Genomic DNA, 27,079 nt, shown 5'->3' with positions numbered 1-27,079 from the left:
ACAGAGCCACTAGCCTGTGCAAGGAAGAGGTCCGCTTGTCCCAACAGCGGAGAATGTCCAGCTGCAGGGGACGCAGATGGAACTGGGCAAAGGGAACTGCTTCCATTGACGCCACCATCTGACCCAGCACCTGCATGAGGTGCCTGATGGAATGACGGTCGCGCCTCAGCAGAGAGCGCACCGCCAGCTGAAGGGACTGCTGTTTGACTAAGGGCAACTTCACAAGTTCCGGCAGAGTCTCGAATTGCATCCCTAGGTACATAAGTCCCTGGGTCGGGGTCAGAGTGGACTTGGGCAGGTTGACAAGCCACCCGAACTGAACGAGCGTGGCGAGAGTGAGCGAGACACTCCGCTGGCAGTCTGCACTGGATGAGGCCTTGACTAGAAGGTCGTCCAGGTAGGGGATTACTGCCAACCCCTGGAGATGCAGGACCGCAACCACTGCTGCCATAACCTTGGTGAAAACACGAGGGGCCGTGGCTAACCCGAAGGGGAGAGCCACGAATTGGAAATGTTCCTCTCCAATTGCAAAGCGGAGCCAATGCTGGTGTGAGACCGCGATAGGCACGTGCAGATCGACATCAGGGATGCCTATGGATGCTAGAAAATCTCCTTGGGTCATTGATGCAATGACCGATCTCAGAGATTCCATGCGAAAACGCCGCACCTGAACATGCTTGTTGAGAAGCTTGAGATCCAGGATGGGCCGGAAGGAACCGTCCTTCTTGGGGACTAGAAAGAGGTTTGAGTAGAAACCTCTGAACCGTTCCCGGGCGGGAACTGGAACAATTACACCGTTGGCCTGCAGGGATGCCACGGCCTGAGAGAAGGCGGCGGCTTTGGAGCAGGGGGGGGGGGGGGTGGACAGAAAAAATCTGTTTGGCGGGCTGGAAGAAAATTCTATCCTGTAGCCGTGGGAGATGATATCCCGCACCCACTGATCGGAGACGTGTTGAAACCACACGTCGCCAAAGTGGGAGAGCCTGCCACCGACCAAGGACGTTGTTGGCGCAGCCAGATAGTCAAGAGGGGGCTGCCTTAGTGGCAGCGGCTCCTCCGGACTTCTGAGGACGCGGCTTCGCGCGCCAGATGGGTTTACGATCCTTGGCTGCGGTCCTGGACGAGGCTGAGGGGTTAGAGGATGACCAGTTAGAGGAACGAAAGGAACGAAACCTCGATTGGTTCCTGTCCTGGACAGGTCTCTTGGCTTTAGTTTGTGGCAAGGAAGTACTCTTCCCGCCAGTAGCTTCCTTAATTATTTCATCCAGTTGTTCACCAAACAGCCGGGACCCAGCAAAAGGGAGAGCCGCAAGGAACTTCTTAGAAGAAGCGTCTGCCTTCCACTCTCGAAGCCACAAGATCCTGCGGATCGCAAGAGAGTTAGCGGAGGCCACCGCCGTGCGGTGAGAAGCCTCCAGAATGGCAGACATGGCGTAGGATGAAAAAGCCGAAGCTTGAGAAGTTAAGGCATCCATCTCAGGCATAGAGTCCCTGGTGAGGGAATGTATCTCCGCCAGAGAGGCAGAGACTGCCTTAAGAGCCCACACTGCCGCAAAAGACGGGGAGAACGAGGCCCCTGCCGCCTCATATACAGACTTGGCCAGAAGGTCAACCTGGCGGTCAGTGGGATCATTAAGAGAGGTGCCATCGGCCACAGCTACGCTGTGCGGGCTGAGATTCTAGACACCGGAGGGTCTACATTTGGGGACTGAGCCCACTCCTTCACCACATCTGGTGGAAAGGGAAAACGGTCATCAGAACTACGCTTCAGAAAACGTTTGTCAGGACAGGCCCTGGGCTTGGTGACAGTGGCCTGAAAACTGGAGCGGTTAAAAAACGTACTCCTAGCTCTCTTAGGTGAGGCAAACTGATGTATCTCTACCAGAGAGGCTTGTTCCTCTGACACTGGTGGATTGAGGTTCAGTACGGAGTTAATGGACGCAATCAAGTCACTAACATCCGCATCACCCTCAGACAAGGCAATGGGGTACATAGAGGAAGCGTCTGAGCCCACAGTAAAAGTATCCTCCTCGCCCTGCACCTCGGCTCGTGAATCAGAGCCGTGGGACGAGGAAGGCGAAGGGTCCCTGCGTCTCCGTTTAGGAGGACGGGGTCCTAGAACATGCTCTGAGAGCTCTGCAGAGCTCGGAGCAGCAGAGGCGCCCTGAGAAGGGGGCTGATGCATGGTCAGCAGTGTCCGGGACAGCTGTCCCATGGAGTCGGCAAAAGACTGGGAAATAGCTCTGGAAAAAGATGCTACCCAAGCCGGGGGATCAGCCACCGGGGCTGGAGCGGCCGGAGGAACCCCTGAGGAGGCTCCAGGCTGAGGGACCACCATGTTAGAGCAGGCATCACAATGTGGGTATGTGCTTGGCTCTGGCAGAATGAGCTTACATGCAGTGCATATAGCGTACAGCTTTGCAGCCTTGCTCCTAGTGACAGACATGCTGCTGAAGGTGGAGGCTCTGCAGCAAGAATACACTCCTGTAGAATGCCCTGAGAGTGTATAATAAAAAGCCCACAACCAGAGGTTGTGGCTTACCAGACCGCTCTGTGTGCCCTCCGGATTCCACAGCTCGGACCCCCAGTGAAGCGTCAGCCTTCCTAAAAAGCAGCAGCTGCAGCATCCAGCGCCGATCAGTGTGAGAACGCTGAGAAAATGGCACAGGAAGGAGGAGGGGGGCGGGGATTAGCCCAAGAGCGGGAAACCGGAGGGCCAAGGAGAGATACAGGGGAGGGAACAGCTCCTCAGAGAGGAGTGTCCTCCCCTCTGCTGGCCGGCCGGTGGGCGGCGCCACACTATTCCCCTGCATGAATGACATGCAGGGGAAGCTGAAAACGAAACTAGGCCCAAACTGAAGCTGGGGCCTAGATCTTAACATGCGGCCGACGAGCAGGCACCCTCGGCGCGGTTCTGAGGAAAAACCTCCAGAACCGGCCGGAAGTTACAGTAACGACAAAAGACATACTCTCCCCTCAATAAAAGTACCCGGGACCCCTGAAAAACGTCTCAATACTTAGCTTTGAGACGCAGGGCCATGTCCCTGAGGGAAGGTTAAACGCTCCGTCCAGCAGGAACCTGACAGGGCTGCGGATGGAGACCGGTCTCCTGCAAGGCAGAGAGGACCGTGATGGCTCCCACTTCAAACCAGAGCCTGAAAAGGATGCTGAAGGAGCGCGGCATGTGAAGGCTCCAGCCTTGTAAGTCAACCTTAACAGCACCGCCGACACAGTGGGGTGAGAAGGGACATGCCGGGAGTCCAGACTGGACCCGCTTTTCTTCCATATCTTTAAAAATAAAATCTTAGAAAAAAAAAAAAAAAAAAAAAAAAAAAAATCAGAGAATGCATGTGTGTGTGCCTCCTGAAAGACAAAGCATTGAACTGGTTAGATTGTCATCCAGGGGGTGTATATAGCCCGGAGGGAGGAGCTACACGTTTGAGTATAGTACTTTGTGTGTCCTCCGGAGGCAGAAGCTATACACCCATTGTCTGGGTCTCCCATAAGGAACGATGAAGAAAGAAAGCGAGATAATGATTAGCAGCTGAAAGGAAAAAATTTCCACAGGCACACTCAGCCGTGTGGCTTTACCTTGGCTGGTATCAAAATGGGGGGTGGGGGGGGGGGGGGGGGTAATTGGACGCAGTGTTTTGTTTTTTTTAAATTTATTTTACTGCAAGATATAAACCCACCAACCGGCAGAGGGGATTGGTTGCAGTGAGACAGCTGTCACTCAGCATGCATGGGAACTCGTCTAACTGCAACCAATCATAAGCGCCGGTAGGGGGGGGGGGAAGCAGGGAATACGTGATGGAATAACGAGCGACCGGCATTTTCAAAACCAGGAGAAGCTGCCGGAGCAGTGTGACAGCCAGGCAGCGCTGCACCGCGCCGGTGATTGGGGAGTATGAAGAAGGGAGAGACCGACCGAGAAAGTACAAAAGTCTGTCTGTCTTTAACCAGAAAGGAATTTCCACTTCTGAGAGTGCTCTGTTGCTAAAAAGGGATCAGTCGCCGGAATCAGTCATTTAACGGATTCTGACGGATTCCAGCGCCCATTATAACCATGACTGATGCCGACGGAATCCAGTTCTTGTTTTTTTCCTCTCGACGCTACAAAAAAAAATAAAAATAAAAAAAACTGAAGCTCTGCAGGATTCAGTTGTTTCTCAAAATGACAGATTGTGACTGATGCAATACGGAAGTGTGAATGTAGCCTTAAGGCCCCATTACACGCAATGACATCGCTAACGAGATATCGCTGGGGTCACGGAATTCGTGACGCACATCCAGCCTCGTTAGCGACGTCGTTGCGTGTGACACATACGAGCGACCGCTAATAATCCCAAATACTCACCAAATCGTTGAAACGTCGTTCAGTTTCCAAATATCGTTCCTCATTCTGGAAGCAGGTTGTTAGTCGTTCCTGAGGTAGCACACATCACTACGTGTGACACACCAGGAACGCCGAACAGCGTTCCTGTGACCTCCGGAAACGAGATGGGAGTGACGTTAATGCGGCTGGTCTCCGCCCCTCCGCTTCCATTGGTGGCCCGCTGTGTGACACTGCATGAAATAATAATAATAATAATAATAATAATAATAATAATAATAATAATAATAATAATAATAATAATAATAATAATTATATATATATATATAGTGTGTGGCGGTGTTTGTGGTTCCCAGTGTGTGTTGGGGGGAGGTGTGCACCTCCCATCGTGCTCCATCCCCCATGCTGCGCACCCCCCATCGTGCCCCATCCCCCATGCTGCGCACCCCCCATCGTGCCCCATCCCCCATGCTGCCCACCCCATCACCCCATCGTGCTCCATCCCCCATGCTAGAATAGTTCTCCTATTATACTCAGAGAGGAGTATAATAGGAGGACTATAATAGGAGGAGTAGTCCTGGGGGGAGAGGAGTATAATGCCGGCTCCCTGCACATGTGTACCGGGAGCCGGTGTATGCTGGTAACTATGATACACATCGGGTAACTAAGGGACCTTAGTTACCCGATGTGTATAATGGTTACCAGCGTTCACCGGCTCAGTCACGATCCCAGCAGCGCAAGGTTATGTCTGGCGATGCGTGCGGAGGGCCGGGACGAGTGGCCAATCTATGCGGAGGGCGGGGCCAGGCCGAGGCGAGCGACCAATCCGTGCGGGAGGGGGGGGGGCATGGCGAGCCCAGCGGCCAATCAGCTCTGTCACCGTAAGGACACAATTTTGGAGCAAGACAGACAGGATAAGGCTATATATATTATATTATATTATATTATATTATATTTATATATAAATAAATAATATATTTTTATATTTGTTTATTTATTTATATTTGTTCGCTGGCCACAGCGACGTCGCTAGGAAGGTAAGTTAGTGTGACGCGTACTAGCGATGTTCGCCACGGGCAGCGATTTGCCCGTGACGCACGCACGACAGGGCGGTTGCGATCGCTAGCGATGTCACAGCGTGTAAAGCGGCCATTAGAATTATCACCAAAAAAGAGAAATTTTGTTTACTTACCGTAAATTCTTTTTCTTATAGTTCCGTATTGGGAGACCCAGACCATGGATGTGTGTTGCGGGTCTCAAAGTGAATCTATCACCAGGTTTTTGCCACCTACTCTGAGAGCAGCATATTGTAGGGGCAGAGACCCTGATTCCAGTGATGTCATTTGCGAGGCAGCTTAGTGTAGTTTTAATCTACTACTGATTAAACACTAACTTTCTTCATCGTTCCTTATGGGAGACCCAGACCATGGGTGTTTAGCTTCTGCCTCCGGAGGACACACAAAGTACTACACTTAAAAGTGTAGCTCCTCCCTCTGAGCTTACACACCCCCTGGTGAGCAGAGCCAGCCAGTTTAGTGCAAAAGCTGAAGGAGAATAGCCACCCACAAGTAGAACAGAGCAAGAGCCGGAACAACCGGAGACTCGGTCCACGACAACAGCCGGTGATAACACGCGGAACAAGAAATTGCCAACAGGCAACAGGGAGGGAGCTGGGTCTCCCAATACGGAACTATAAGAAAAAGAATTTACGGTAAGTAAACAAAATTCTCTTTTTCTTTATCGTTCCTTTGGGAGACCCAGACCATGGGACGTTCCAAAGCAGTCCCTGGGTGGGAATAAAACAGAAAAACTAAGAAGTAGGCAGAACCTAACTTCACAAATGGGCGACAGCCGCCTGAAGGATGCGTCTGCCCAAGCTCGCATCTGCCGAAGCATGAGCATGCACTTGGACTAGCCTGCACACCTTTTCGAAGCACTACCAAGTGGCAGCCTGACAGACTTGTTGAGCCGTAGCCTGGTGCCTAAAAGCCCAAGAGGCACCGACAGCTCTGGTCGAGTGTGCCTTGATCCCCGGCAGGAGAGGCACCTGAGTACTCTGGTAGGCGTCCGAAATGGTCGACCTAATCCAACGGGCTAAGGTCGGCTTAGAAGCAGGGAGGCCCTTGCGCCGACCTGTGGTTAGCACAAAAAGAGAGGTGCACCTCCTGAGCGCAGCGGTGCGAGATACATAGATCCGGAGAGCATACACCAGATCCAGAGTATGCAACGCTTTTTCAAAGCGATGAACAGGGGCCGGACAGAAGGAAGGTAAGGTAATGTCCTGGTTAAGGTGGAAGGGAGAGACCACCTTAGGGAGAAAGTCCGGAGTCGGACAGAGAACCACCTTGTCTTGATGAAAAACTAAAAAAGGTGACTCCGAGGAGAGCGCAGCCAAATCAGAGACTCTCCTGAGAGAAGTTAATGGCAACTAGAAAGGCCACTTTCTGTGAAAGACGATACAAAGAAACCTCCCTAAGAGGCTCAAAAGGGGGTTTCTGCAGAACCGTGAGGACCAAGTTAAGGTCCCAGGGATCCAAGGGCCGCCGATAAGGTGGAATGATGTGAGACGCGCCTTGCATGAAGGTGCGGACCTGAGCAAGCCGAGCGAGACGCCGCTGGAACAGTACTGACAGAGCTGAGACTTGTCCCTTGAGAGAGTTGAGGGACAGTCCCCTAGCTGCAGACCGGACTGTAGAAAAGACAGAAGGGTCGGCAAAGAGAATGGCCAAGGAGGATGGCCGGTAGAGCGACACCAGGACAGGAAAATTTTTCAAGTCCTGTGATAGATCTTAGCGGAGGAAGACTTACGGGCCCGAGTCATAGTGGAGATGACTTCAGGAGGAATACCAGAAGCAGTCAAAATCCAGGACTCAAGAGCCACGCCGTCAATTTGAGAGCCGCAGAATTTGGGCGGAAAAACGGACCTTGCGAGAGCAGGTCTGGACGGTCCGGGAGATGCCACGGCATCTCTACGGACAGTTGGAGCAGGTCCGGATACCAAGCTCGCCTGGGCCAGTCCGGAGCAATGAGGATGACTCGACAGCCCTGCATTCTGATCTTGCGCAGGACTCTGGGCAAGAGAGCTAGAGGGGGAAACACGTAGGACAGACGAAACTGGGACCAGTCTTGAACCAGAGCGTCCGCGGCGAATGCCTGAGGATCGTGGGAGCGAGCCACGTAAACAGGAACCTTGTGGTTGTGACGGGATGCCATTAGGTGGACGTCCGGAGTGCCCCATTTGCGGCAGATTGACTGAAACACTGCCGGGTGCAGGGACCACTCGCCGCCGTCCACGCTTTGACGGCTGAGATAATCTGCCTCCCAGTTTTCCACGCCTGGGATGTGGACTGCGGATATGGTGGACTTGGAGTCCTCCGCCCATTGAAGGATGCGTTGTACCTCCAGCATTGCCAGGCGGCTGAGTGTCCCGCCTTGGTGATTGATATAGGCAACCGCTGTCGCGTTGTCTGACTGGACTCGAATGTGCCTGCCCGCCAGCAGGTGGTGAAATGCTAGGAGAGCTAGAAGCACGGCTCTGGTTTCCAGCACATTGATTGAAAGGGCTGACTAGGACGGAGTCCAAGTGCCCTGTGCTCTGTGGTGGAGACATACCGCTCCCCAGCCGGATAGACTGGCATCCGTGGTGAGAATCACCCAGGACGGGGCGAGGAAGAAGCGCCCTTGGGACAGGGAGAGGGGCCGAAGCCACCACTGAAGAGAGCTCCTGGTCCGTGGCGACAGAGCCCCTAACCTGTGTAAGGAGGAAGGCCGCTTGTCCCAACAGCGGAGAATGTCCAGCTGCAGGGAGCGCAGATGGAACTGGGCAAAGGGAACAGCCTCCATGGACGCCACCATTTGACCCAGCACCTGCATCAGGCGCCTGAGGGTATAACGGCGGGGCCTCAGCAGAGAGCGCACCGCCAGCTGGAGGGACTGCTGTTTGATTAAGGGCAACTTCACAAGTGCCGGCAAAGTCTCGAACTGCATCCCTAGGTACGCGAGACTCTGGGTCGGAGTCAGAGTGGATTTGGGCAGATTGACAAGCCACCCGAATTGGGCTAGAGTGGCGAGAGTGAGCGAGACACTCCGCTGACAGTCTGCGCTGGATGAAGCCTTGACTAGAAGGTCGTCCAGGTAAGGGAGCACTGCCAACCCCTGGAGGTGCGAGACCGCAATCACTGCTGCCATGACCTTGGTGAATACCCGAGGGGCCGTGGCTAACCCGAAGGGGAGAGCCACGAATTGGAAATTATCCTCTCCTATTGCAAAACGTAACCAACGCTGGTGTGAAACTGCAATTGGCACATGTAGATAGGCATCTCTGATGTCGATGGACGCCAGGAAATCCCCTTGGGTCATTGAGGCAATGACTGATCGCAGAGACTCCATGCGAAAATGCCGCACCCGAACATGCTTGTTGAGAAGCTTGAGATCCAGGATGGGCCGGAAGGTACCGTCCTTTTTGGGAACTAGGAAGAGGTTTGAGTAAAAACCTCTGAACCGTTCCCGAGCGGGAACTGGTACAATTACTCCGTTGGCCTGCAAGGCTGCCACGGCCTGTGAGAAGGCGGCGGCCTTGGAGCAGGGGGGAGTTGAGAGAAAAAATCTGTTTGGCGGGCTGGAAGAGAATTCTATCCTGTAGCCGTGAGATATGATATCTCTCACCCACTGATCGGAGACTTGTTTTAACCAAGTGTCGCCAAAGTGGGAGAGCCTGCCACCGACTAAGGACGTTGCTGGAGCGGGCAGAGAGTCATGAGGAGGCTGCCTTAGTGGCAGAACCTCCTGCGGTCTTCTGCGGACGCGCTTTTGGGCGCCAGTTGGATTTCTGATCCTTAGCTGAGTTAGCGGACGAGGCCGAGGGCTTAGAGGATGACCAGTTGGAGGAACGAAAGGAACGAAACCTCGACTGATTCCTACCCTGGGCGGGTTTCAGGTCTTGCTTTGTGGCATGGAAGTACTCTTCCCGCCAGTAGCTTCCTTAATAATTTCATCCAGCCGTTCACCGAACAGCCGGGAACCAGGAAAAGGAAGCCCAGCAAGAAACTTCTTTGAAGAAGCATCTGCCTTCCACTCTCGAAGCCACAAGATCCTGTGGATAACTAGGGAATTAGCCGAAGCCACCGCAGTGCGGTGAGAAGCCTCTAGCATGGCAGACATGGCATAAGATGAAAAAGCTGAAGCTTGAGAAGTTAAGGTAACCATCTCCGGCATAGATTCCTTGGTGAGGGAATGCATCTCCTCTAGAGAAGCAGAGATGGCTTTGAGAGCCCACACTGCTGCAAAAGTCGGAGAAAACGCGGCCCCCGCCGCTTCATACACAGATTTGGCCAGAAGGTCAATATGACGGTCAGTGGAATCTTTAAGTGAGGTGCCGTCAGCCACCGACACAACGGTCCGGGCTGAGAGCCTAGACACCGGGGGGGGTCTACCTTTGGGAAGTGAGACCACTCCTTGACCACCTCAGGTGGAAAGGGAAAACGGTCATCAGAACTACGCTTTGGGAAGAGTTTGTCAGGACAGGCCCTGGGTTTGGTCACAGCGGCCTGAAAACTGGAGTGGTTAAAGAACACTCTTTGCTCTCTTAGGCGAGGTAAACTGGTGCTTTTCTGCCTGAGAGGGTTGCTCCTCTGATACTGGCGGATTGAGATTCAGTACAGAATTAATGGAAGCAATCAAGTCACTAAGATCTGAGTCACCCTCGGAATCAATGGGGTACATGGAGTTAGCCTCCGAGGTCCCTGTAAAGGCATCCTCCTCATCTTGCGAGTCAGCTCTTGAATCCGAGCCGCGGGATGAGGAGGGAGAGGAAACCCTGTGCCTTCTCTTAGGAGGACGGGGCCTGGGCCCTGATTATGAATCCTCTGTGAGCTCCGATGGACGGAGGTCAGAGGATAGGGCCCCTAAAGGACCCTTAGCAAGAGCATTAGAGGCACCCTGTGAAGGGGGCTTTTGCATATTCATCAAAGTCCTGGACAGAAGTCCCATGGACTCAGCAAAAGACTGGGATATAGACCTAGAAAAGGATTCTACCCAAGCCGGGGGTTCAGCCACAGGTGCAGAAGCAGCCGGAGAGACCACTGGGGGTGAGACTCCAGGCTGTGGCACCGCCAAGTTAGAGCAGACATCACAATGTGGATAGGTGCTCGCTTCAGGCAGCAGGAGCTTACATGCAGCGCATACAGTATAAAGCTTTGGAGCCTTGCTCCTCGTGTGAGACATGCTGCTGGAGTGGGGGCTCTGCAAGAGAATGAACCCCAGGGAGAATATACAGAGGTCCACAACCAGAGACCGGCTGTGGCTTACCAGACCGCTAGAAGCGGTGTTGTGTGCCCTCCAGATCCTGAAGCCCGGACCCCCAATGCACAGCACTTCAGCAGGGATGCAGAGTGCAGAAAGGCCCAGCGCAGAGTGAACTCTGCCTGAGAAATGGCCGCCGGAGCGAAGAGAGGGGGCGGGACTTGGGGGCGTTCCTGTAGGAGAGCGGGAACTGGAGGGCCATAGATACTTGCAGGGGAGGGGGCACACCCCAGCAGTGGGGAGTGTCCCTCCCCTATGCAGAACGGCGGCCGGGAGGAGCCGTGGCTGTCCCTCTGCATGAGTGACATGCGAGGGTAGTTAACAGAAACTAGGCCTCCGGCGAAGCCGGGGCCTAAATTTAAGCGGCGAGGCCGACGTGCAGGCACCATCGGCGCGGTTCTCGGGCGAAAGCTAGAGAACCCGCCGGAAATGTCAAAATAAATACATTCAGCATACTTTCCCCATACAATAAAGCACAGGGACCCCCAACACATAAACGTCTCAGGTACTTAGTTGCTGAGACGCAGGGCCAGGTCCCTGGGGATGAGTGCTCCGGTCCAACAGAATCCTCAAGGGGCTGTGGATGGAGACCGGTCTCCTGCAATGCATGGAGACCGTGCTGGCTCCCACTTCAAGCCAGAGCCCAGGAGGGATGGTGAAGGAGCACGGCATGTAAGGCTCCAGCCTTGGAAATCAACCTTACAAACACCGCCGACAGTGGCGTGAGAAGGGACATGCCGGGGGTCCAGACGTGGACCCGCACTTCTTCAATCTCTTCCAAAGGAAAAAAATCATGAGAATGCATGTGTGGATGTATGCCTCCTGAACACAAAGCGATAAACTGGCTGGGACTGGCTCACCAGGGGGTGTATAAGCTCAGAGGGAGGAGCTACACTTTTAAGTGTAGTTCATTTGTGTGTCCTCCGGAGGCAGAAGCTAAACACCCATGGTCTGGGTCTCCCAAAGGAACGATAAAGAAAAGTTCAATCTTCGTCTCATCAGACCAGAGAATCTTATTTCTCATAGTCTGGGAGTCCTTCATGTGTTTTATGCAAACTATGGAGGAGAGGCTTCCGTCGGGCCACTCGGCCATAAAGGCCCGACTGGTGGAGGGTGCAGTGATAGTTGGCTTTGTGGAATTTTCTCCCAACTCCCTACTGCATCTCTGGAGCTCATCCACAGTGATCTTGGGGTTCTTCTTTACCTCTCTCACCAAGGCTCTTCTCCCACGATTGCTCAGTTTGGCTGGACGACCAGGTCTAGAGAGAGTTCTGATGGGCCGAAACGTCTTCCATTTAAGGATTATGGAGGCCACTGTGCTCTTAAGAACCTTGAGTACTCTAGAAATTCTTTTTTAAACCTTGGCCAGATCTGTGCCTTGCCACAATTCTGTCTGAGCTCCTTGGGTAGTTCCTTTGACCTCATGATTCTCATTTGGTCCGACATGCACTGTGAGGTCTTATATTAAACAGGTGTGTGCCTTTCCAAATAAAGTCCTATCAGTTTAGTTAAACACAGCTGAACTCCGATGGAGTAGAACCATCTCAAGGAGGATCACAAGGAAATGGACAGCATGTGACTTAAAGGGAACCTGTCAAGTCAAAAAAGCATAACCTACAAGCAGGAGCATGTGTGAGCGCGTTATCCATTCCTAACCATCCCAGTGTTGTAATATTGTGTAATATGGAAGTAAAAATGTTTTACTACTTACATATTCCCTTAAGCAGGTCTCTAGCTCCATGGGCGTCGCATCGCCCTGTGGGCGTCTATATGCTTTCCATGGTATCACGCCCCTGTGGGCATGATACCATGGATTTACATGAGCGACTAACATCTGCTCCTTCAGAATCCCACGTTTGAGTGCTTACCATTCTCGCCGCCTTCTCATCCTGGTTGCTTGTCTGCTTCAGGGGCGCGATACCATGGAAAGCATGCAAACGCCCATGGGGCGATACTATGCCCAATGGGGCTTGACACCCTGCTCTTTACATAGGGAATAATAGAACATTTTATTACAACACAGGGATGGGTAGGAAGGGATTACTAGCTCACACATGGCTTGTAGGTTAGAATGCTTTGACTTGACAGGTTCCCGTTAAATATATGGAGTGTCTGAGCAAAGGGTCTGAATACTTATGACCATGTGGCATTCAGGTTTCGTGTTTAATACATTTCTGGGTTGTTTTTTTTTGTTTGTTTATTTTAAGATGGGGTGCAGAGTGTACATTAAATGAGAAAAAAAAAATTAACTTATTTGAATTTATCAAATGGCTGCAATGAAACAAAGTGAAAAATTTAAAGGGGTCCGAGTACTTCCTGTACCCACTGTATATACATACACTGTATTGAATCAGACGCTTCCTGTCTGATTAAAGTGCATGTTGTCTCTTCACTAGAGAGCGGATACGGTTCATAATATAGACAATTAAATAGAAGGAGTTAAGAGAAATTGTTCCTACCCAAGATTCACAGCGACTTCATCCACTATTTCAGCAGAGCTCTGGTCTGTAAGGACAAGACAATTTACGTAATTAACAGTCTCCAGGGTAGTACACTTACAGCTTATCAGCACAGGGGGCACTTACGGCTCTTATAGCTAGAAGAAGACGACATATCTGAAGCCTTCTTCCGCGAGACTGATCGGCGGATGGATTTGCGCACAGCTTCCTTGGTCATACTTTCGCGCTTGCTAGCGAGAGAGTACTGATTAGCCAGAGATACTCGGCAGCTGGTCGATTTCCTTCCAACAATACTGCGGCGTACGGACCGGCGGTCAGATTTTGTCCCTGTGGGTGTCGCACTGTAGTTGGACAATTCCAATGATAGTTCCTCGGCAGCTTGTGAAAGAGGCTGAGCACATTCAAGTTTGAGAGCCATTGACCCGATAACGGACGCTTGTGTTTTTGGTGTAGAGCTATCGGCAATCTTTAGTTTGGCTGCAGTGCGACCATTCTTCTCAGGAGTGTCAGGCACTAAAGACTCGGCAGCGACAGCTGGGGGAGCCATTGGAATAGGTGGTGCAGATGAGGTCAGGACCATAGTTTCTATGGCAGGGTTTCTCTCAGCAGAGTCTGACTTTGCCAACTCTGAGAGCTGCAGTTCTGCACTACGACGTTCCTCTGCACTAATCTGCACTGTCAGAGCACGGTCATTATGTACATTTGATGAGAGTTCTTCTAATGGTTTCTCAGCTACAGGCGCGCACATCATGCTGGCTTGTGCCCTGGCTCTTGTCATTCTCTTAGGTTGATTTTCAGTTTCTTCCTGAATAGATCTATCAAGTGGTTTAGTGACGTGTCGAGAAGACATTCTACGTACGGATGCGGTCCAGTTGACGCTGCTTTTTCTCCTGGAAATCCTGAAGCATTAAAGTATTAAAAATAAGTAAATAATGCAAATAGATATATCCATGCTATTATGGTGCATGGAGTGAGGAGTGGGGGGGGGGGGGTCGTCGTATGATTATGCATTATGTAAATCTGTACCCTGTATTCAGACATAAGACTGTTACTGACGTTCCTCTTACCTGCGGCTACTAGGGTCTCTATTTTCGTCTGGCACAATTGATGTTCTCTTCTTCCTACGTCTCTTTTGAGATGGCGTTTTTGGCATTAGCTCTGGTTCAGCAGTAAAATCACTGATGACAAATTTCATGCAATTAAAAAAAAAACATTGCATTTCTTATATAGCGCCATCATACTCCACAACGCTTTACAGACATCACCTCTGTCCCCATTGGGGCTCAGAATGTAATGTCCCTATCAGTATGTCTTTGGAGTGTGGGAGGAAACCTGAGAACCTGGAAGAAACCCACGTAAATATGGTGAGAACATACAAACTCCTCAGTGGCATGTGAGCCCAGGACCCCAGTGCAGAAAAGCAACAGCGCTAACGGCTTGAGCCACACGCCTGGCCATTTGTTTTTGCATTTTCAATTACAGGAAAGTGAATAAAGGAGAGAATGTATATCACATGCATAAAATGACTATGGTATAACAAAAAAATCACCATGTCCGATTTCATTAATTCTAGGAGTTCACACTTTTGCTCAAGTAAATGTGGCAAGTTACATCTATGGCCATGCATGAATACAATGCATTAGTCATTAATAGGGATGATCGAATATCATAATATTCGGCAATATTCAATGCGCAATGTAAGTCTATGGGAAACCTGACTAGTTGCTATTCGGGTTTCTTATAGACTTACATTGCGCATCGAATATTTGCAAGTACAGTGGAACCTCGCGTAACGAGCAACCCACTTAACGAGAATTTCGCTTAACAAGCAAAGCTTTCTGGAAATTTGTAACTGTTCACGAGAAAGCTTTGCTGTACGAGCAACTCACCACACACACTTCCGGTTCTGTACATTCACCGTGCTCTAACCCGCACAAACACGCACAGTATTATGCTCACATTACCTTTCGTTCCACCGCCGGTCTCATGGTTCTTGTAGTTCCCGGGTACATTGCGAAGTAAGGTAGGAATCCTTGCGGCAAACTACAAGATCCAGGAGGCCGGCAATGGAATGGAAGGTAAGCATAATGTGTGTATCTTCAGTTCCATCGCCGGTCTCCTGTACTTCGCCAGTATAGGCTGTGCATCGGTAACCATAGTGACAAAGCAGGAACGTCCTCTGTCACCGCTACTCAAAGGCAGCGCGCCGGCCAATCAGAGGCAAGCGGCTCCTGCCTTTGACGTCAGCGCAAGTTCCTCCCTCGTCGTTATGGTTACCAGATACACAGCCCGTACTAGCGAACAGCAAGTCCCAGGAGGCTGGTGATGGAACGGAAGATAAGGGGAGCATAATATGTGCATAATTGTGTGTTTGTGCATGTGTGGAATGACACAATAGGGGACCAGGATGGGGCATTTAACAAGTTGTGGAACGAATTGTCTGCATTGCAATGATTTCCTATGGGAAATCTTGCTTTGCTGAACGAGTAACTTGGTTAACAAGCACAGTCCCAGAACGGATTGTTCTCGTTAACCAAGGTTCCACTGTAGTCGAATAGCGGCAACCTATTCGATGAATATGAGGCATTCGATCATTCCTAGTCATTAATTGTTACAGTGTAGTCGATCTATAAACCTGCTGAGGATCAATGGGCCAGGGAAAAATAAAGCCACCAGTCTGCACGAGGTGGTGATTGACTATAGTCAAAATATGCATCTAAAAACTGCAAAAATTGACAAGGAAACTGTGGTGTGCTACTAGGAATATGGGCACCTTAAGTGTAGTATTTGCTTTGAGTTTCTTTAACCAGAGTTACTTGTGCCCCACACCATTGCACTCACCTGCTGAACATCTTTTTAGCCGTCTCTTCTATTTCCGAGAGCCATACCATGTACTTACTATCTATACGGTGAACAAAATCTTCTGTCTTGCGGGCACAAACCTGCAGAAGCTGTGACAGGCTCTCCGGATAGCTCATGATGGCACCTGTACAGAGAACAAGTATAACTGTATTAAGCATTCCTCCTGGCCAATGCTAAGCCTCCAATAATGGGAAAAGAAAGCCATCGTTCTTATAGGTTGTCAATATTAGTCGGGGGGGGTCCTGCTCCTCCACTGGACCTGCCTGTCAGATGTTTGAAGAGGCCATAAACAAGTTCCCTAATTAGGCACAGACTCATATTGTTAGTAATTGTTGCACGATAAAGGGTTGCTGCAGTACCTAAAATGTTTGTTTTACATCACCTTCTGAAGTTTCACTTCTTGACATTTCATTTGAGAGGAGTCTAAGAGGCTGTCACAGAAGGCTGGAGCTGCACCCACTTCCCAGCTTTGTCTGTTGCCCCTCATGAAACTTTATGTCATCAGGGGGGGGGGTGCTACAACCACTTACTAGTTTTTTTTTTGCATCGCTGCCCCCTGAAGATGTCCGGTATCCATGGTGATAGAAGGTATTGGAGAGGTGAGCGCAGCACTGGCACTCTGCATTTCTCCCTCACCTTATGTTCTGTTTGTGAAACAAGACAGAAGTAGTGTGTGACACCAACGCTGTCTCCAATGACAATTTGTCTGAGGACTAAAACTGTGGAGCGGTACTGGTGTCCCAATGATTCTAGCACTGCACCTTGATGACTTCTTGTTTCATAGTTAGAAGATGCGGAGACAGAAGCTGAGAGCCGGCGCTGGACGCTTCTATCACCATGGATCCAGGACATCGTCAGAGGGCAGTGATGCAAGAAAGTAGTAAATTATTGCAGCGCCACCCCGAGGATGTCCTGTTCCAGGAGAAGCGAGACGCTGTGGAGAGTGAGTGCAGCCTCAGCCTCCTGTGATGCCACGTTTGAGACTCCTGTAAAGTGAAACAGGAAGGAAAAAAAAAAAAAAACAAAACACCAAAACCCTCATTTACAGAGAAATGCTACGCATTTTAGGTACCGGACCACCTCTAACTTGACTGCAACAAAGCGGTAAAGAACAGACCCCAATATCAAGCAGCCTCTACCAAAAAGTACAGAGATGCCTGGTAAACAATGAAGACGATGGGGCTCTTACTGTAGCACTATGGCTGCCTAAAACAGGTTATTAATTAAAAGGGAAAAAAAAAAAAAAAGAAGTCAGGAAATGCCAAAGTCAGCCCAAGTATGCTGTTCTTTTCTGTTCAAAAGGTGACAAGTATAGCAAAACAGACATCGGGACAAGAGATACCTAAATAACTGTGGGCCAATTTCAAGATAACATTTGTAAAGCGATAGGTTATAGAAAAAGGGATTCACTCTGATAAAGCCATACACATCACTAACATATCAACGTGGCCAGCACAAACCGGAAATAACACCCAGAGGTCATTAACTGAATTATTTACAGTTTAAATAAGTTTTGATAATGATAAAACCCATTAGCTAAGGATAAATGTCTGACCAACCATGCCAGGAACGGGGTGCCCAAATCACCTGTGTGCTCAGACAAGTGTCCGTGTGCGAGCACCGCTCCATTATGTGTCTATTGGATATAGCAATGTACCACACTATTTACAGCAGTGCCAGAGTGAATGGAGCGGTGGTCTTTACTGCTTCATTCTTAAAAGGCTACACTAGTGATTGTGGGGGATGCCAGGGGTCACTTTCACACGGGTAGGTGAACAGGTTTGATTAGGGATTGGAAAACTCCTTTAAAAAGGCTTCTCTGGTGACACCAGAGATCGAATGGACAAGATGTCAAAAAAATGCTAACCTCCTTATACAGCTCTGGGAAAAACTGAGATTACTTTTAAATTTTCAGTTGTGATTTCTCTTTCTAGGTATATTTGAATAAAATGTGAATTGTTTTTTTATCCTACAAACTACTGACAACGTCTCCAAATTTCCAAGCAAAAAAAAAGGTTGTATTTATTTTCTGAAAGTGAGAAAATATATATTTTACACTGTATTTGAGGTGTCTGAAAGCAAAAACAGGTTCATAATCATTTAGAAACAATACTAAGGCTCTGTGCGCACTACAAAAGTGATTTTGCGCAAGAGAATTTCTTGAAAAACTTCTGGGAGTTGAACATTACTTCATCTGCGGTAAAAAAAAAAAAAACCCGCACCAAAACCATGGGAAAAACCGCATGCCTTTTGCTGCGGTTTTTCCGCAGGTTGGTCCCTCCGTTTTTTTATGCTGTAACTGCAATAAATAATATAGATAATTGATAGACAGATAGAAGGAAAGATGGATAGATGAATAGATAGATAGGAGAAAAGACCTATATAATGTCCCACCTCCCTGCATATTCTAAGCTGGCACCCTTTAGTGACTTTCATGTGGCACTAAAGGGTGCCTAGCCTTGTATTTAGCCAAAAAATAAAGAATTAAAAAAAAAAAATATAACGTGGGATCCCCCTATCTTTTGTAGCCAGCTAGGGTAAAGCAGACGGCTGCAGCCTGCAGACTACAGCTGGCAGCTTTACCTTGGCTGGTAATCCAAAACAGAGGGCACCCCACGCTGTTTTACATTAAAGGGGTTGTCCGACATAACAAAAATTTTTGAGTTTAAGCTAATCTGTGCTGTATTGTCATATAAAACACCCCTACATTGTTATTTTTTGTTTTCTAACTTTTGTTCCTCTTGAATTCACCATTTATTCTCTGCAGCTCCTTGTTTACATTCAGCTCCAGCAAACATGACCACTTCCTGTGCAAAACCTCAGTCAGAGCTGGCACCGCCCGGCCTCAGTGTCCAGCCCCACCCCAGTGTCCAGCCTCGCCCCCTGCACACACATTCCCTGTCAGTATATTCTGCCCCAGCACTGACCTGTTATCACTACAGCATTACTAACAACAGCCCCACATCGGGCTCTGCACCGCATACACACACACACACACACACACACACACACACACACGGCTCTGCACCGCATACACACACATCGGGCTCTGCACCGACCCCCCATAGGGAACACATGTAGGGAGTACATACTCACCAGTCCTCGGTCCCCGCTGCTCCTGCACGTTCACACGCCGTCTGTGCTCTGGACATATCAGCACAGTAGTGACGTCACCGCTGTGCTGAAGAGAGCACAGACAGCGGGACAGTGATGAGAGGCGCAACGCTCCTTCTCATCAGCGCTTTCAAATATACCGGCATCTGTGATGCCGGTATATTTGAATGTGTGATCCTGAGCAGGCGGTCCGGTGCTGGCGGTGAAACCACGGCAGCCGCCAGGCCCCTCCCCCAGGTCACGGGTCCCACAGAAGTGCAGGGGGAGGGTGCGGGGGAGTGTGTGGGAGGGTGCAGGGTAGGGGGCGGGGACTCCACACACTGTACAGCCCAGGAGGGCAGCGACATGCTGTTTCCAGATTTGCATGTCAACATGGCCCTGCCCATGTTGACATTAAATGACCGGAAGCAGCAAAAGCGCGGCAGGAGCGGTCACATGACCACTCTGAGCCGGGGGAGTGGGGCTTACAGCAGGGCAGGTAAGTGGTCACTATCTACTTACCTGCCCCAATGTAGCCCAATAGGGTAATAATGGAAAAAACCTCAAAATAAGCCGGATAACCCCTTTAAATAATTTAAAACAAAAAAAAAAAAACCATGGGGTCTGTAAAAACATTAAAATTAATACATCTAGTTATCAAATATTTCATAGTAAAACATATATGTTCACAGTTCTGTTTATGTTGGAGGGCATAGTTTATTAATAAAGTTTTTATAAGGAATAAGTATTAAAATGCCCATATTGAATATATATATATATATATGTGCTGAGCATGGAAGGATATATTTATATTCTTCCAGAAGCTTCTAGAAGATTATGTCATGGAACTGTGTTCAGTTAAAACACCCTATATGTTTTGGACAGTTGCCATATAACACACGATGGAGGGGGCTAGTGGTCGCTCCTACACGTTGTCAGCTGTCAGAAGGCTCGAGGCTGCAAGATGAATACATGCTGTCCAGCCTACGATATATCCCCTGCCTTGCCATTCAGAACCCAAGAAAGATGGATGAAGAATTCCCATTGATCAGTATGGACTAAATGAACTCTTTAAGTAAGCTAACAAAGTATATTATTTTTCCTTTCTGTAACTGAACCTTGGCAACCATTTTTAAATAGATAAAATACATTTATTTTTTACATTTTTACATTTTTGAAGTCCTTTCTTTCATGCGCTTTTACGTATTTGAAGAAAAATATATTTAAGAGTATATTTTTAACATTTTGGCGAGCTCAGTCATTCGTGTTTTTTTTACATTTTTTGTGCTTTTTCACTTTGCATAAGGGGGGAGAGAGACATCAGAGACATATCTCCTGCAAAAGATCAGGAATCGACAATTTATAAAAATCACGCAGAACCTAGGAAATACGTATAAGTCAAGTTGCATGAATGTTTTTTTTTTTTAAATGAACTTTAAAGACTTTATAAAGCCACAGAAGTTAACTTTTGACGTATTTTTGAGCAAGAAAGATAAAGTCAGTCCATAAGAAGTATTGGACGTGCTGAACAAAGTGAATCAAGTCTTAGAGGATCATCCATCAGATCGTCTGATCATTTCAGGTAAGAAAATGGATTTTCTCTCTTCATATGTTAAGCAAAGTAAAATTCAGTTCACTTATTCAGATATTTCTAATGTGGAAGAGCTTTGGTTACGCTTTTATGGGGAGTGTGAACTTGAGAATTCACGTATAGAATGTGCAAGGTCTTTTAATAGAGAGAAACAGAAAATCAGAAATGTATGTCATTTAGTCTATGATTTTCACAAGTTAATCGTAGAAAAATGTAAAAATGGTGGAAATAGACAACCTGGAATGTCAGGAAAGTCAGTGATAGAGAAATCCAAAGACTGCTTAGAAGCTGGAATGTCAGTCAGTGATATTGTGAATTCTGACTGTAATGTTGGAAATGATAAATCAGATTTTGACTGTAATTCAAATCAGAATTTTGATAATGGCGGCAGACACGTGCTACATAATCAAGGTGATTTTCAGCATGCTGAGAAAGCAGGAAATGACGCAGAGAAGCCAGAAGGGGGAGGAGCCAGAGTGGGACACGTGCAGAAAGGACACGTGCAGAGAGAAAATGGCGACGATCAGTTTCTAAAAATAGAACAGACGAATTTAGGAATTAAACTTAGAAAGAGTCTATTGGACATATGCAAATTAATTCCCGCATATAATCCTAAAATACATGTTTGCAGAAATTCAGAGATATTTGAAAGTTCCATCGAGAAGTTAAATTTAACCAATGGTGAGACGAATCAGTTATTCCGTATGTGGATACCTCAGCATTTCTTTAGACAATTGGCATTAAAAAAAGTCTTCTGACAATGAGACATTTGATTGTTCAAATGATAACGATATCATAAGGCTGAAAAATCTCATCTTCTGTGCAAGGAATGAATCTGATCCAAATTATGAGATGTTGAAGGAATTACAAATTGAACAGAATGAGAGTACGTTCTCATTTATGTCCGTTTTTGAACGTTTGTATAGGGCGGTCATTCCAAATGTCAGATTGGATGGAATGATACATTTATTCATCAAGAAATTTAATTTCCTTGATAATGCAGCTTGTGCGGTGGCAGGAAATAAAAAGTCCCTATTCGAATGTACGACATTTATTGATTTTGTTAGAAAAAGTCAATCAAAACAGAAAATTAATTAATTCTGAAAAACCAACACGAAAAAGGGGGCGTTTCGGTGAAAAACCAACAGTGTCTCCTAGATCCAGATATTTCTGTGACAGGATATATGAAATTTGAAGGAAGATGCATACGTGTTACAAACCATACAATCCATCCCAATTATCATCTAAAAATCTTTTTTCTCAGGAAAAACCTTTGTGTCCCTTGTCACCAGTGGAGGGATTGGTCACTGGGATTGAGGATCCCAGACAAATGATGAGTAAAAGCTTTGAAAGACAGAAACAGGTGTCTTGTGCAGATTCTTTCCCTGGGTTAGAATTTGATAGCCAGCGGCAGCTGGGAGACGTTCTCTCTCATTTAAGAGAAAACCTTGAATTACATAAGTTCAGAGATTCCTATAAGTTTAAAATGAATCTAATAAATCGAATCTTTGAAGAAAAATTTAGGTTTGGTCTTCAGCTAAATAAAGTGGATTTCTGGGTAAATTAATTTTATTGTTTGATAAATGTGATTGTTCATATACAGTGAATCTATGCATATATATATATATATATATATATATATATATATATATATATATATATATATATATATATATATATATATATATATATATATATATATATATATATATATATATATATATATATTAAAGGTAGTGATAGTAAATCAAGGTCATATTTTCATTTAGTAAAATGATAGTTTAATGTTATAAATTAATAATTTGATCTCTGTATATGAATAATAATATTTAAAATAATAAGAGAAAGTAAGATTTTTAGTGTTTCATTTTTATCATAAATATAATAATTTTATTCTTTTATTTCCCTCAGAATTTATCAGTAAAGCAGATTGATGAAGTATTAATTTTTATTTATACATTTGTTCTTGTCCTCAATCAGGTAACATATATTTTATTGGGTAAGGTTAATCGCGAAAGCACGATTAATAATAATTATTATTTTCTCAGGTACCAATTGCCAGAGTATTATTGCTTTAACGTTTCTTTTATGAATATATATCTTCTTTAGAGTTATTAGAAATGTAATCTGAGCTTTGGAGTGTAGTAAAACTGCTTGCTGTTTTGGAATGGTGTTCTTTGCACGTAACCAGAGCATGTGACTTGGTACTAAAGCTAATAATAAATGTTTGTTCTATGGTCAAATGTACAGTATGTAATACATTGGAATTTGTATTTTTTTGAGAAGTACTTCAAATTAGTAACATAATTTTTGAAATGCGCATAGAATAATTGGTATAAAAGGGATATGTGTCTGTCAGTTTCTATGTAGAAGTATATGTTAAAGAACCATGACAGTCTTGTGTGCATAGATGTGTCTATGAATGATTGATTGTTTGAGCAGCTGCTAATGTCAAGTACTTTGGATCCAGAAAAAAAAAAAAGGGAATTTTTGTTTTAACTTCGAGGTTATAATATATGTATGTATACTATTAGAATAAATAGGTTATAGTGCATAAGTATAAATGGAGGAATTTATACCGAATATATATTATTCTTTGATATATTTCTTTAATATAGGGATGTTAGGATCTTTTGTGTTAGTCACTTCTTTTACTGATACATAGATTGGTAATCATTTTTCTTTTCAAATATGGAAGTGATATTTATAATATGGTCTTGAAGATATACAACACAAATTTTAATTTAATTTAATCTAAACATATTAATTTTTATAATATCATATTTCATGATATTGAAAGGGAGAGATTTGGTCTCAATTACACATTTATATTTGATAAATATATGTGTTTACAGGATACTTTAATAATTAATATTTCAAGTATAAGGGAAGAATTGGGAATAAAAAAAAAAAATATTTGAAGTATATCATAATGCATTTATATACTAAGAGAAGAGTATTATTTGCAAGGTTACACGACTTAATTATTAAAGACATAGGTGATTATATATATATATATATATATATATATATATATATATATATATATATATATATATATATATATATATATATATATATATATAGATAGAAGGCCTTATTTTTTATTTCAATTTTTATTTTTTTTCCGATTTACATTTTTCCTTTTATTCCTATTTTTTATATTAATTATTATTTAATATTCACATTTTTAATCAAAATCTTAATTCTACAATTTTTATTTTTCCTTCAGATTTTAAATATCTCAATTGAGAAAACACTTCAATATTTAGTTCAGTAATATCTAATATAAGAATATTACTTTATTAAATATGAATCATATTAAAAGGGAAAAGTTTCTCTTTTGGAAGAAAAGAATACTTCCTTCATCAATATATACAATTGTCTACTTCCTAGTAATACATTATTTTTATATTAGTATGTTAACACAATAAGGATGAAATATTACTTATAGTTACACATTTTCTTATATAGTAGGTTATTTAATAAATAATAGACAAATCAAATAAATTAAATTAGAGTAATAAAGATGGAAGATCGAGGTACATCTAGGTTTACCTTCTTATATTTACAAATAATATATATTATATTTTTAATCAATAATAATTTATAATGGGTATTATTGTGTTTTGATGGAATCATCCAGTCTTTTCTAAAAGGTTATTTGCTTTGGTTTATAATTTTACAAATGATCTAACTAAATAAGCCACATTGTTGCCTTTCATAGTTATAATATGATACATGTTATAGGTACACATTACATTGTTTCATATTTTATATTATATTTTGGTTACATTCAACACTGCCACCTATGGGTTTGAAAGGGTAATACACCAATGACAAAAAAGGTCATTACATGAGAATACTATTGTCTATACCAGTGATGGCGAACCTATGGCACTCCAGCTGTTGCAAAACTACAATTCCCATCATGTCTTCACAGCCAAAGCTTTTGCTTTGAATGGCCAGGCATGATGGGAATTGTAGTTTTGCAACAGCTGGAGTGCCACAGCTTCGCCATCACTGGTCTATACCATTACGCAGTATTATTACATCATTCTAAGTATCAATTATATTAATACTTTTACGATAATAATAATGACATGGTATTATAGTATTAGAGTTATGATACGCTGTGACATTTATTAGTGATAGTTATTGCCATATTTGGTATTTAGATTAGGGAATGAAGATTTCAATCAAGATTACAAAAGATAAAAAGACTTTATAATTTTCCTAAAGTTAAAAGGGATTCTGCAAAAGGTCCAAAGAAGGGAATTTTGTTTACTTACCGTAAATTCCTATTCTTCTAGCTCCAATTGGGAGACCCAGACAATTGGGTGTATAGCTTCTGCCTCCGGAGGCCACACAAAGTATTACACTAAAAAGTGTAAGGCCCCTCCCCTTCTGCCTATACAACCCCCCCCCCCCCCCGTGCATCACGGGCTCCTCAGTTTTGGTGCAAAAGCAGGAAGGAGGAACTTATAAATTGGTCTAAAGTAATTCAATCCGAAGGAAGTTCGGAAAACTGAAAACCATTCAACATGAACAACATGTGTACACAAAGAACAACAGCCCGAAGGGAACAGGGGCGGGTGCTGGGTCTCCCAATTGGAGCTAGAAGAAAAGGAATTTACGGTAAGTAAACAAAATTCCCTTCTTCTTTGTCGCTCCATTGGGAGACCCAGACAATTGGGACGTCCAAAAGCAGTCCCTGGGTGGGTAAAATAATACCTCGTAATAGGGCCGTAAGACGGCCTCTTCCTACAGGTGGGCAACCGCCGCATGAAGGACTTGCCTACCTAGGCTGGCATCTGCCGAAGCATAGGTATGCACCTGATAGTGTTTCGTGAAAGTGTGCAGGCTCGACCAGGTAGCCGCCTGACACACCTGCTGAGCCGTAGCCTGGTGCCGCAAAGCCCAGGACGCACCCACGGCTCTGGTAGAATGGGCCTTCAGCCCTGAGGGAACCGGAAGCCCAGAAGAACGGTAGGCTTCGAGAATTGGTTCCTTGATCCACCGAGCCAGGGTTGATTTGGAGGCCTGTAACCCTTTACGCTGGCCAGCGACAAGGACAAAGAGTGCATCCGAGCGGCGCAGGGGCGCCGTACGAGAAATGTTGGATCTGGTGAGAGCACTCAGACTCTACAAGTGCAAATCCTTTTCACATTGGTGAACTGGATGTGGACAAAGAGAAGGTAAGGAGATATCCTGATTGAGATGAAAGGGGGATACCACCTTAGGGAGAAATTCCGGAACCGGACGCAGAACCACCTTGTCCTGGTGGAACACCAGGAAAGGCGCTTTGCATGACAGCGCTGCTAGCTCAGACACTCTCCGAAGTGATGTGACTGCTACTAGGAAGACCACTTTCTGCGAAAGGCGTGAAAGAGAAATATCCTTCATTGGCTCAAAGGGTGGTTTCTGTAGAGCCATCAGCACCCTGTTCAGATCCCAGGGTTCTAACGGACGCTTGTAAGGAGGGACTATGTGACAAACCCCCTGCAGGAACGTGCGTACCTTTGGAAGTCTGGCTAGGCGCTTCTGGAAAAACACAGAGAGCGCTGAGACTTGTCCCTTAAGGGAGCAGAGCGACAAACCCTTTTCCAATCCGGATTGAAGGAAGGAAAGAAAAGTGGGCAAGGCAAATGGCCAGGGAGTAAAACCCTGATCAGAGCACCAGGATAAGAATATTCTCCACGTCCTGTGGTAGATCTTGGCGGACGTTGGTTTCCTGGCCTGTCTCATAGTGGCAATGACGTCTTGAGATAACCCTGAAGACGCTAGGATCCAGGACTCAATGGCCACACAGTCAGGTTGAGGCCGCAGAATTCAGATGGAAAAACGGCCCTTGAGACAGCAAGTCTGGTAGTGCCCACGGTTGACCCACCGTGAGATGCCACAGATCCGGGTACCACGACCTCCTCGGCCAGTCTGGAGCGACGAGGATGGCGCGGCGGCAGTCGGACCTGATCTTGCGTAACACTCTGGGCAACAGTGCCAGAGGAGGAAACACATAAGGCAGTTGAAACTGCGACCAATCCTGAACTAATGCGTCTGCCGCCAGAGCTCTGTGATCTTGAGACCGTGCCATGAATGCCGGGACCTTGTTGTTGTGCCGGAACGCCATTAGGTCGACGTCCGGCATCCCCCAGCGGCAACAGATCTCTTGAAATACGTCCGGGTGAAGGGACCATTCCCCTGCATCCATGCCCTGGCGACTGAGAAAGTCTGCTTCCCAGTTTTCTACGCCCGGGATGTGAACTGCGGATATGGTGGATGCTGTGGCTTCCACCCACAGCAGAATCCGCCGGACTTCCTGGAAGGCTTGCCGACTGCGTGTTCCGCCTTGGTGGTTGATGTATGCCACCGCTGTGGAGTTGTCCGACTGAATTCGGATCTGTTTGCCTTCCAGCCACGGCTGGAACGCCTTTAGGGCAA

General features: G+C 46.3%; 1 protein-coding gene across 2 annotated transcripts in view; it reads right to left on the bottom strand.

Annotated features, from left to right (window-relative positions):
* INCENP (inner centromere protein) overlaps positions 1-27,079 on the bottom strand; it is a 193,053-nt gene that overhangs the window by 142,587 nt on the left and 23,387 nt on the right. For both annotated transcript variants that reach the window (XM_075325190.1, XM_075325189.1), the window contains exons 2-5: positions 15,934-16,078; positions 14,160-14,270; positions 13,219-13,991; positions 13,093-13,138 (exon numbers count right to left, since the gene is read on the bottom strand). In XM_075325190.1, the coding sequence (XP_075181305.1) occupies positions 13,093-13,138; positions 13,219-13,991; positions 14,160-14,270; positions 15,934-16,070 (1,067 nt within the window). In that variant the 5' untranslated portion in view covers positions 16,071-16,078. The remainder of the gene's footprint in view (positions 1-13,092; positions 13,139-13,218; positions 13,992-14,159; positions 14,271-15,933; positions 16,079-27,079) is intronic.

This window comes from Anomaloglossus baeobatrachus, chromosome 10 (genome assembly GCF_048569485.1).
Source record: "Anomaloglossus baeobatrachus isolate aAnoBae1 chromosome 10, aAnoBae1.hap1, whole genome shotgun sequence".
Taxonomy (NCBI): Eukaryota; Metazoa; Chordata; class Amphibia; order Anura; family Aromobatidae; genus Anomaloglossus; species Anomaloglossus baeobatrachus.
Note: the sequence above shows the minus strand (reverse complement) of the source record. Positions and strands in the feature narration are given on the sequence as shown.